Below are 12,309 nucleotides of genomic sequence, written 5' to 3'. Positions count from 1 at the left end.
CCAGAGGATTTAGTCCTTCTATATCCTTTGGCGCTAAAACTAATCTTTTGTCAAATATTTGTAGTTCACTAGATTATGTCCATGGGGTCTTTCATTCAGCAATTTTTTGTTTTTGTTCGTCCAAGCATGTTCTAGGCATTGCTCTTTCCAACTAAAGCATTCTAGAATTCTAAGTATTTCTGAGCAACTCTTCCATGTGTTTAGCACTGGGTGGGGCCGTGAGCACCTCACTGCAGTTTTCGCAGCCCTGATCTCCAGAAGCTCATGGCTACTGGGGAGACATGAGTGATGCCCCGGAAGCAAGTACGAATGATACGTGACAGCAGATGATGGAATGCTAAAGCTTACTTAAGGGCCTAAACCTCTCTCCTGGCCCAAAGCGGTAACACGAAAAGACGAAGGGAAGGACACAGGGGTACCTGCGCCCGCCAACCTCTGAGCGCGGAGCGGTGGCCAGGACTGGGCGGCTGGGTGCAAGGCCCTGGGACCCAGGGCAGGCGGGGCGGGGCGGGGCGGGGCGGGTGTGGCCGCTCTCCAAGCTCCAGCCTCACCCGGCAGCGGCCTCTTTAAGAAGCGGAGCCGCACTCGAGCCCGGCTGGCGCTCACATGACTTAGCTCCGCGCACTCGCTCGCGGAAGTGGTCCCACCTCCGCAGCCGGCGCGGGGTGTCCGGGAGCCCTGCCGGGCCGGCCGACCCGAGCCGGCACCGCCGGGCTGACCCGCAGCCCGTCGCCAGGATGGTGCACTTGTACAACCTGCACCCGTTCGGGTCGCAGCAGGTGGTGCCCTGCAAGCTGGAGCCCGAGCGGTTCTGCGGCGGGGGCCCCGACGCGCTGTTCGTGGCGGCGGGCTGCAAGGTGGAGGCGTTCGCCGTGTCGGGCCAGGAGCTGTGCCAGCCGAGGTGCGCCTTCTCCACGCTGGGCCGGGTGCTGCGCCTGGCCTACAGCGAGGCCGGTGAGTAACGACGGCCCACGGGGCGCCCGGGCTCTGCGCCCCTGCGTGGGCCCGCTTCCCAGCGGAGCGAACGTCCCCGGCGGCAGCTCTGCGTGGGAAAGGGTCTCCGTGCTTCCGGGAACTTGCCGGGTGGTCTCGCTTTGCGGCAAGGTTGTCGTGTGGCAACCACAGGTGAGCGCCTGCGTCTGTGGCGGAGGATGCTGGCTGCTCCACGCGCCCTGGCCGGAAAGGCCCGTGGTTGGGTGTCTTGGTTCCACGCAACCCGTTTAAACGACAACAAAAACAAAGAAAAACATTTTAGTATAGAAAAATTAAACCCGTGACAAAAATAGGGAGAATAGTATCCTGAACACCCTGTTACTCCGAGGTTCAACAGTTATGCCCTCTCATGACCAGTCCTTTTACATCTGCACCTTACCCACTTCCTTTTGGAAAGCTCACATTATACGCTGATTTTAAAATCTGTATGAGTGGAATTCAGATCTTAGACCACCTTGTACACCCCCATCCCCAAACAGCGTAGCAGCATCCACTACTCTTAACCAGAAATGTAAAGACATACTAAGAGGGTCCTGTGGGTGTGTGTATCCCTATTTTAGAAAACTCCAACATTTAATAATAGGTACTTTTTCAGATTACAAAAGGATTCACCATAGGATTCTTTTAATTAAAAATATACTTAAAGTGTGATTCCTGCTTTTCAAGAAGGGTGTAAAGATGTATCTTGCAGTATTTATGGTGGAAAACCCAATGGCAGAAGTACTTACTACTAATGAACCTGGAGGATTGTACATCTCTGTTTAGTCCCTTTTCTGTCTGCAACTATTGGGGTGTGAGGTCATAGAAACTTTTGGGTTTCAGTTTCTATTAAAAAGGAAAAAAAAGTAAGTTGAATCACTAGATCAGTGATTTCCAGACACTGGGATTTTGTGGATCATTAAACTTGGAGCTACCATACATAGTATCTGTTCATTTTGTCAAGTAAAGATACATATATTTTTTAAAAAATGAAAAAGCCTTACTCTTTACTGTCACCATTATTTATAAAAGAAAAACAAAAACACTTCGCCCCAAGTTTTGGATGTCTTTGCTTTATGACCAACCTATGATACTATTATTTTTTTTTTCTTTTTGACTAGTGAAGACATCAGCAGGGGCCTGCACTGGTCTACAGACCTATTTGAAAACCATTTATTAGATCTATAAGTTCTCTTTGAGCAGAAGGTTCTGATTTTGGTATTTGTTATGAAATCTTGCTCATAATCATTTCGTAATATTGGTAGTGTTCTCCATCCCACCCCTCTTTTAGGCACAGGAGTTCTCACCTTCAAGAGCTCTCTCTACTGAGTGGCAAACTCACTAGTTTCAACTTTAGAGGATGAGAGAGGGAGGGAGGGAGGCAGAGAAACATCATGTTTACATTATTTGCTCCATTCTTCCAATGGACATTTATTGTAGAATTGGAAGAGACAGATGTTATGTAAACCTCTAGCATTCTTGCCTGTCAGTAGTGATTCTGGGGATCCTTGGATGCCACTGCTGGTGCGTAAGAATCACCTGGGAGAGATTTTAAAAATACTGATGCCTGGACCACAACCAAGAGATACAGTGTCAGTTTCCTGGGGCATGGCCCAGAATTGGAGTGAGTCTAATATTTAGCCAGGATGAAGAACCACTGATCTAGAGCCATACCGGCTGCTGTAGGCAGAGTAAAATGGTGACCTCATTAATGAGGCCTTGAAAAACAAAGATGTTTTTATAATCCAGTTGGCTGTCTTAAAGAAAGTTCCGGAGTCATGTGGAACGTATTAGCATGGGTCGTATAGCTCAAGGGTCACTTCAGGTCCTCAGCTTGAACTTCAGCCTCTGGGAACAGCTATTACTCTGCACACAGCTGACTCCTAGCTATGCTGATATCTAGATAACTTGTCTTCTGTGTCTCAGCTTTTTCTTTTTGGTCTTCTTTCTGCCCACTCACAGAAACTTGGACCTGGGGATTCCTGCTCTAAGCCCCCAGTGTCTTCCTCTGTAGCACATTTCCCCATGTCAAAAACAGAATGAATCTTACATCAGCCATTTGTTTGCTGTAAATGTTTTGCAGGTCTCTTACCCAAGCAGTAAACATTTTCAATTTGTTTTTGTTTTTGATCTCTAATTAGCAGGGTGATTGTCTCCTTTTATAAAATTTGAGGGTGTCAGGGAGAAAGTAGATAGAAATTTTGAATGACCGGGGTACTCTAAGGTCATTGTCAGTAATGGAAACTTAATTTAGGCATTGTGTATGAAGGGAGGAAGAGGAGATAAGAGGAGATATGAGAACATTGCTCTCAAGGGAGAAAGGCCCAGTGGCTGGTGTTGAGCGCTGTGTGGGGAGCTCTGGTGCTGGACAATTGTTTTGGGGGTGTCTGGAGGTGGTGGGTCAGGGAAGACAAGACCACATGGCCCTCATCGCCTGTCCTTTAGCTCAAGTATACTAAACAAGCTCTCCTGTCTGGTATGTCTCCCCAAGTCCTACCCTCCCTCAATTTTGCTAAAGTCATAAAACATATTTTGATGAAGCACATGTTATTTCTGCCTTCTGATGTCAATTTCATCATTGGAGTACAGAGTTTTCCTTAAGCTGGTGTCTGTGTTAACCAGATTTATGACCTTGCTACATGAAACAAAAAGTTTACTTATTTTTAAAAATCAGTGACTCTCAGCTCAAGAGTAAATATGAGAATGATTTTTTAATGTACTTAACAAAGACAGAGCTGTTGTAAAATAAAGCCCTGGGCGCATAATGCTGTAAAAAGTTTAGTTCCTTCCTCTTATAAAGGGCTATAACCACCACAGAATCCCCTAGATTTACATCTCCTTTCTAACATTTTGAGAGACGGCATAATTGGGGAAATGAGCATCAGCTTTCGAGCTAACCAAATCCAAGTTTAAGTTCCAGCTCCCTCCTTGGTTGGCTGTGTTGCCTTAGGCAAATTACTTAGCTTGTCTGAGCCTCAGATTCCTGATCTATAAAAGGAGAAGGAGAGAATATTGTAAAGGTCTGTTGTGAGGGTTAACTAAGAGAACACTAAAACTCTGATCATATCAGGTAGACACACTTAGCAAATTCTAGGTCATTATTTATAAAACAAGTTATTAATTTGAAACCACACAAGACAGCATGGGCACCATCTATAGTTTGCAGATTATATATAAACAGTTGATATATAGACTATTAATGAAATAGGCATGTATTTATAGGTGCCTGAATAAAACGCTTTTATTATAACTAAACAAATACTCCTCGTTTTAAAAGTAATTTACTACTAACCTGAATATGACACCAAAGCACAGGCAACAAAAGAAAAAATAGATAAAATTAGACTTCATACAAATTAAGAACTTTTGTGCATCCAACACTATCAACAGATTGAAAAGGCAGTCTGCAGAATGGGAGGAAATATTTGCACAGCATATATCTGATAAGGGATTAATATCGAGAATATGTAAAGAACTCCTGTGACTGAACAACAACAACAACAAGAAATAATTCAAAAATGGGCAAAGAATTTGAATAGACATTTCTCCAAGTGGTCAACAAGCACAGGAAAACATGCTCAACATCACTAATCATCAAGGAAATGCAAATCAAAACCACAATGAAATACCATTTTACACCCATTAGGATGGCTATTATAAACAAGTAGAAAATAAGTAGAAAATAAGAGGATGTGGAGAAATTGGAACCCTTGTGCATTGCTGGTGGGAATGTAAAATGGTGGCGCTGCTGCTGTGGAAATCAGTATGGTGGTTCCTCAAAAAAAAAACACAATTATCCTGTGAGCCAGCAATTTCACTTCTGGTTATAGACACAAAATAATTGAAAGCAGGAACTTCTGCAGGTATTTATACGCCAGTGTTCATAGCAGCATTTTTCTCAAGAGCCGAGAGCTGGAAGCATCCCAAATGCCTATCAACAGATGAAAAGATAAACAAAACATGGCATATGTTTATCTGTTACACTCATGTTCATTATAGCATTCCTTACAATAGCCAAGACATGGAAACAACCTAAGTGTCCATCGACAGATGAATAGATAAACGAAATGTGGTATATACATACCATAGAATATTATTCAGCCTTAAAAAGGAATGAAAATCTGACACATGCTGCAACACAAATGAACCTTGAAGGCATTATGCTGTGTGAAGTAAGCCAGACACAAAAGGACAAATATTGTATGATTCAGTTTATATGATGAGGTAGGGTAGTCAAATTCATAGAGACAAAAAGTAGAATGGTGGGAAAGGTGGTTGTCGGAGTTTGGGGTGGGGTGGAATGGTAGGGTTGGGAGTTACTGCTGAGTGGATAGAGTTTGGGTGAAAATGAAAAAGTTCTGGAGAGGGTTGGTGACAGATGTACAACAACGTGAATATACTTAATGCCATTGAATTGTACACTTAAAAATGGTGAAAATGGTAAGCTTTATGTTATGCGTATTTTACCACAATAAGAAATTAAAAAATAATAATAATTGACTGAGGGAGGTCTAGGAAGGTGGAGGCCACAAGGCATCCAAACTGCTTCGCTGGAACAGAGTGAGTGAGCAAACTTACAGAGCCCGCAGGGTATATTTAGGCATCCTACCAAGGTCTCCAGGGACAGAGCAGGTACAGCCTCCATCTCTGGCATCGGAGGAACCAGCATCAGAAGGCTTGCCTCTCTTGAGCGCTGGTGCGTTTCCGAGGACCAGGTGGCCGGCCCAGCCCAGTGAGCATGTGCAGAAAGGGGCTGCACCTGCTTCCTTGCTGCATGCAGATACAGGAAGTCAGTGTGCTAACAGTGGTGTTTGCATTTCAGTTCATTGGAAAAGGGCTTGTTTCCCTAATAATGTTACTTTATAGTCTGTTCTACATTTTGAAGAACGCTGACTTATTCCCCCCTCACCCACAAAGTTCTAAAGATAAAAATGTAAATTTAAAAAACACTGAAATAGAATATTTTATTTTAGTGTAATTTGGAGGACATGGGAGACTGGTTAAGCAAGTTTGGAGACTCAGAAGCCAAAAAAGAGAAGATACATATCTGAGTACAGATACATACCTGATACATATCTGACTAAAAGTTGTATGGTAAGAGATGCCATAAGCAAAGTCAGAAATCAAACGATAAACTGTCAAAACCCATTTGCTGTTCATGGCCAACAAACGATTACTGTCACTTTTACCCAGAGAGCTGCTATTAAGAAAAGCAAATCAAACCCCATAAAAAAGTGGATAACGTGCAGAAGAGAAACTATCCATGGCTGGTGAACATAGGAAAAGATGACCAGCTTTATAAATGGTCTGGAAAAATAACCTAACATTGGCCAAACATTTTCACTTTTGGGAATCTATGCCATGAAACAAACCCCCAGTGAATAAATATATATGTATAGGCCTGTTGTTACAGTGTGAAGTATAGTGGGGGCGGGGGAAACACAAAAAAACCTGGGACTACTTGAATGTGTATCAATAGGGGAATTGTTGAATAAATTATGTCACTTGTATATACGGGACAGTATGGAGCTATTGAAGAGAATGTTAGATACCCGTGTATTGACCTGGAAGGAAAGATTTATTGGAAATTTTTTTAAGTTGCAGATTGCTAAAAAAAAGCTGAATACCACCCCGTGGTCCATGTTTATACGAGAGAAAGGTATAGAAAGGCGCATGCCAGGCTCTGTGTGTTAACATCGGCTCCTCAGGGATTGGCCTGCAGGGGAGAAATCATTATGCTTTTCATTTTTTATCTCTTTACCACTTTGACGTCTCACAACAAAAAGTAATTATAAAATTACTTTGTAATAAAAAAAATCTAGTAAAATCAACAATTAAGGGGAAATTAGCTTAGACTTAAATGTTGTTTAATATATATGTACAACTTTTACCCTATTTCTCAGAGTTCACATGAAGATGTGACTTTGTGGGAAGGGGATGGGTTGTAGTGTAAATTCTGCTAAACTCAAGAGTTCCTTAATTTATACCTAATTTTAACATCAGGCTAATACTACTGAAGAAGAGCTTTGTTGGAGCTGTCGATTCAGAGCTATGATAAACACTTAGAGCTAATATAAGGAATAAAATGCAAAATTTCTATGTAAGCTACATGAATAATTAATGGGTATGACATTAAAATGGAGAGAGATTGTATTTCAGAACCTAAATACCTAATATCAGTTAAAAATATACCTAAGATCCTGTTACTTAGGGTTGTGTTCTAGTCAATCTTTGATTCAACCATTCACATTAGGATTCATTAGTAGTTCCTTTTCGCAATGCAAGGTAAGTGGTTGTTTCTAATTACAAATTCTAAGTATAATCTTATTTCCTTCTCAGGAGACTATTTGGTAGCAATTGAAGAGAAAAACAAAGCTACGTTTCTACGTGCTTATGTGAACTGGAGAAGTAAAAGGACGGAAAACTCCCGCGTGTGTATCCGAATGGTGGGACATGACGTGGAGACACCCTTGTGCGAAACCTTCCGAGACCAGATGTCTATTATTGAAATGCCACTTTCGGAGGCCCCCTTGTGCCTTTCCTGTTGTCCTGTGAAAGGAGACCTTCTGGTGGGCTGCACAAATAAATTAGTCTTATTTAGTTTGAAGTATCAGATCATTAATGAAGAATTATCAGTATTGGACTTTGAACGTTCTTTAGTTATACACATACGTAATATCACTCCTGTTGAAATTTCTTTTTGTGTTGGATATGTCGCTGTCATGTCAGACTTAGAAGTCTTAATCCTAAAATTGGAGTCAAACCCTAAAAGTGGAGAGAGTGCTAACCACCATCCACATAAGACCAACAGTCCAGTGAAACCGGCAGAAGGTAAAGGATGAATTTAGCTTGCTTTCTTGTTTTAAGTATAGAGAAAACCCTCACTTCTGGCACTCTCTGAAGGGCTCGGATATACATTTATATAGCCAAACCACATTATTTATAGACTTAATTATTCCTAAAGTATGGGGTTTGGGTTTATCATGTGACTGCCTGTATCTTACTCTGTAGCATGTACATGTATTTCGTAATATTTACCAATAGAAATAATGGAACAGCTGCTACTAGATGAGGGGTTTCTAGTTCCAGTTCTCATATTTACTAGTCGAATGACCTTGGGTTCTGAATACTGTCTGAGTTTCGATTTCCTTGTGTAAAATGGGATGATGATAAATCCTGTTGTACTTTATCAGTCGTGAGGAATCGACGAGCAGGTGCTGAAACTTCAAAACCACAATGCCTTGTTAGCACATGAGATGTGTGTGTGTGTGTGTGTGTGTGTGTGTAAATAAATGAAATTACTGTATGTCTACTACATTGGTAAGAGGAAGTTGTGAAGTCTAATTTTTATTCAAGTATTATTTGGAGTTAAGAAAGTCTTTTCTTAAATATTGTCTTTTAAGGCGTCAGTAATGAAGCTTTGCAGCTCGAGTCAGATGGTTTTGTCATCTGCCAGAAGCCCATGGAGCTGCTTGGTGAAAAAAGTGAACAGTCTGGAATGTCTGTTACACTGGAGTCAACGGGTCTAGATGATGAAAAAATAAAATATTTCCATGTTCAGCACCTGCTCTATAGGTATGAGAAAGCTTTTTATTCTCCAGCATTTCATATGTATTTTCCTGCTTAAACTGGATGGAAATTAGATCTCTTCCTCTCTGTCTCTTTTTAAACTCACAGACGTTTTGCTCCTGATATTTCATCCTATGTCTTGTCTGATGACATTAAGTTGCATTCACTTCAGCTGCTACCCATTTACCAGACAGGTAAGTATGACAGTGACACAGTGCAGTGAGGTGAAGGGCTCTGGGCTGGGAGGGGAGACTGACGTGGGTAATGGGTTAGGTTCTTCTACAGTCTCCCTGGGGCCTTGGACAAGTTCCATAGCAAATCCCTGTGAGCACTGGAAAGGGAAGTTGTGTCTGCCAGGAGAAGCCATGGAGAGGACGTGACAGACAAAACCTGTTTCCCTTTTAGAAAAATGGTCGCTAGACTCAAAAAGGGAAATCCGAGCCCTGCTATAGCCGAGGCTTATCTGGGTTCCGGCTGGGTACCTGGCAAGGCTTTTCTGATGACCTTGTGAGCAGCGTGGGAATGTGTGGACCGAAGGGAGATTCGTGTAGAGCAGTGGTTTTCAGGCTTGCTGCACATTGGGCTTACTCGGATGCTTTTAAAAATAGTGACGCCCAGGCTCTTCATGACGGAAATTCTGACTCAGTTGGTCAGTTTTGGAGCCTGGGCGTTGGTATTTTTGAAAAGCTCCCCAAGAGTCTAATGGGCAGCCACGTTTGAGAATCAGCGTTGGGTTCTGTGCTTAGTCCTGACTTGCTTAACATCTTTGGGTGTTACCTGGGGAAAGATACAAATAGTATTCTGATTCAATGTGTTCATAATCTCAGTTTTTAAAAATTTATTTTAGTAAACATTGAGTACCTGCTGTCTTGGGTACCGTGCTGGATACCAGGGAACCAGTAATGAGCAAAAGCAGGCAGAGTGCTTGCACGCATGGGCTTATTTTGTGGGGAGGCAGACGATTAGTGATCAGTCCTGAAGAGGAGAATGGTTATACACTAAAATGGGTGCTGGGGAAGAACCCTGCCCTGAAAGCCTCTAACAGAAGATCCAGACCTCGGTGTTGGTCGGGGAAGGCTCCCCGAGAACAAGGATCCTGAATGAATTAGCCCTGGTTTGGGGGTAGAGGTGGTGTAGAAGCAGCAGCAAAGGCGTGTGGGAAGGAGAATCTTGTTTGAGGAACTGAGAAGCGAGACTGCGGGGAGTCAAGCCAGGGAGCGGGGGTTGTGAGAAAAGGCTGGAGACCAGACGACCCGTCGCCATGTTAGAGGCTCCTCTTTATCCAGTGGCTTCCCATAACACTTGGGATAAAATCCCCGATTTTTTCCGTGGTCTGCATGACCCTCATTCAGGGCTTTCCTTGTCCCACTCATCCTGTTTACTGTTATCCATCCATGTGGCCTTTCTCTGTTCCTCAATATGCCACGCGCACTCCTGTGTAAGACCTGTTATTTACTGTGCTTAGAATGTGCTTCCCTCAGGTCTTGCATGACTGGTGTCTTTGAGTCATTCTGCTCTTTGCCCAAAAGTCAACTCACCACAGAAGACTTCTTCAGACCTCTCAATTTAACCTGTTCCTTCTCCACGTACTGCAGTGTGTTTATCCTGCACCCCAGTCCACGTTACTAAAAGGGATGCAGTTACCTTGTCTTGTGCGCTGTTATATCCCCCAGAACCTAGAACAGTGGCAGTTAGTAGTAGGTATTTGAGGAATATTTACTTAATAGGCAAATGAATGAATATTTACATATTTGAGTGTATATTTGAGTAGTGCTTTTAGAAGATGGATAGTTTGGTGAGGGGAGCCAACATGTGCAAAGTATGAAAGCATATGCGTTTGGAGAGGAGCGAGTGGTTCGTCTGACAAGAACACAGATGTGTGTAGGAAAGAAGAGAGAAAAAACTGGACAGGTTGCTTTGGGCCAGTTATGGAGGATGCAGAATTGGATTTTCTTCTGTTATTAATGGGTATCCTTGAAGAGTATCAATCAAAGCTATACTTTTTAAAAACCTTTGATTATCAAAACTTTCAAGCACGTACATGCAATGAAACCGCTGTACCCATCACACAATTTCAATAATGTTGCCTCGTGGCCACTTCTGCCCTATCCCATGCTAGATTATTTTGTTGCAGATACCATGGTTTATACCATTTGAGCCATAAATATTAGGTTGGTGCAAAAGTAATTGGGGTTTTTGCAGTTTTTAACCTTTTAAACTGCAATTATTTTTGCCCCAACCTAATAGTTCAGCATCTGTTTCTAAAAGAAAAGGATTCTTTCTTAAACAAACCCAAAATACACTTCATATTTTTAAAAAGTTCATTGACATCATCAAATATCCAGTCAGTGTACAAACTTCTCTGATTGTCTAAAGTTGTTTTTCTTTAATTCGTTTGGATCAGATTCCAAGTAAGGTTCATACATTGCAATTGGTTGCTATGTCTCTAAAGTCTCTTTTAATATGTAGGCTCTCGCTTCCTCCCTCTTTCTCTTTGGAATTTCTTTAGCGAGAAAGTAGGCTAATACTGTAGAATTTCCCACAATCTGAATTTTGCTGATTGACTCCCCACAATGTCATTTAACACATTCCTGTCCCCTGTGTTTCCCTGTGATTTGGTAGTTGGATCTAAAACTGACTGTTTAGTGTGGGAGCCATTAGCCAGCTACATGTTGCACTTGAAATGTGACTCATCCAAACTGAGATACACTGTAAATGCAAAATTCACACTAGGTCTTGAAGACTTAGTATAAAAAAAGATCATAATATATCTCAATGTTTGTTGATTGCTTGTTGACATGGTAGTATTTGGGGTACATTGGGTTAATACAATATATTTTTTGTAAATGTGATTACTAGAAAACTAAATTACACATATATCTCACATTGGATTTCTATGGACAGTGCTAGTCCAGATTTAGGCTTGATCAGATGATGATGATGATGATTATTTTTGGCAACACAAGTAGTGTTGAATTCTTTTGGAAGGTACATAGTATCTAGTTGACTCTTTCTGTGCTGTTAACAGCCATTAGTGATTATTACCTAGATCTCTTCATTTATTACAGTTGCAATATGGTGATATTGTAATTGTATCATTCTCTTTTCATTTTTTATGAAAAGCAACTTCCCCTAAACAACTCTTTGGTTATCTACTGATAGACTTTTTTTTCTTTGCATACAAAAGTCAAAATATTTTTCCGTTTATTTACTGGCATTTCATGGCTTTTTTTCCCCTTTTTTTCATACAGGTTCTCTTACTTCTGAGAGAAAAAATTCGTATCAGGAAAAAGAGTTGCTGAGTCTCTTTTGTTTTTTCTCATTGCCTCATGTGGGCTATCTCTACATGGTTGTCAAATCTGTTGAATTAATGTCAGTTTACCAATATCCTGAGAGGTCCCAGCAGGCAGTGCTCACGCCACAATTTTTGCATGTCATCACAAGGTATGTTAGTGTCACTTGCTAGCCTTTGAGTCACTTCTGTAACTTCTTGAGGTGCTTTCTAAATCTTTAAATGAGAATTGTGTGAACCAGCATATAGCACTGTAAATTAGTGATACCCATTTGTCTTTTGATGGCCCATATCCGCCTTTTTACTGTGTTTCCCTGAAAATAAGACCTAGCCAGACAATCAGCTCTAACACATCTTTTGGAGCAAAAATTAATATAAGAGTCAGTATTATATTATATTATATTATATTATATTTTAAATTGTATTATACCCAGTCTTATTTTACTATACTATAAGACCTGGTCTTACATAATATA

The 12,309-nt window shown here is 41.5% G+C and overlaps 1 protein-coding gene across 5 annotated transcripts in view; it reads left to right on the top strand.

Moving 5' to 3' along the window:
* Positions 1–564: 564 nt before the first annotated feature.
* Positions 565–12,309, top strand: part of HPS3 (HPS3 biogenesis of lysosomal organelles complex 2 subunit 1) — a 36,694-nt gene continuing 24,949 nt past the window's right edge. For 4 of the 5 annotated variants that reach the window (XR_002138882.2, XR_012496836.1, XR_002138881.2 and 1 more), the window contains exons 1-5: positions 602–954; positions 7,312–7,803; positions 8,376–8,547; positions 8,650–8,735; positions 11,793–11,985. Coding sequence is in view for 1 of the 5 variants with exons in the window: in XM_019748834.2 (XP_019604393.2) it covers positions 738–954; positions 7,312–7,803; positions 8,376–8,547; positions 8,650–8,735; positions 11,793–11,985 (1,160 nt within the window). In the remaining 4 variants the exon portion in view is untranslated. Of the gene's footprint in view, positions 955–7,311; positions 7,804–8,375; positions 8,548–8,649; positions 8,736–11,792; positions 11,986–12,309 lie in introns of all 5 variants that reach the window. The other variant, XM_019748834.2, reaches the window with a different exon arrangement.

The sequence above is a fragment of the Rhinolophus sinicus genome, linkage group LG01 (assembly GCF_036562045.2).
Source record: "Rhinolophus sinicus isolate RSC01 linkage group LG01, ASM3656204v1, whole genome shotgun sequence".
In the NCBI taxonomy this organism is placed as follows: domain Eukaryota; kingdom Metazoa; phylum Chordata; class Mammalia; order Chiroptera; family Rhinolophidae; genus Rhinolophus; species Rhinolophus sinicus.
Note: the sequence above shows the minus strand (reverse complement) of the source record. Positions and strands in the feature narration are given on the sequence as shown.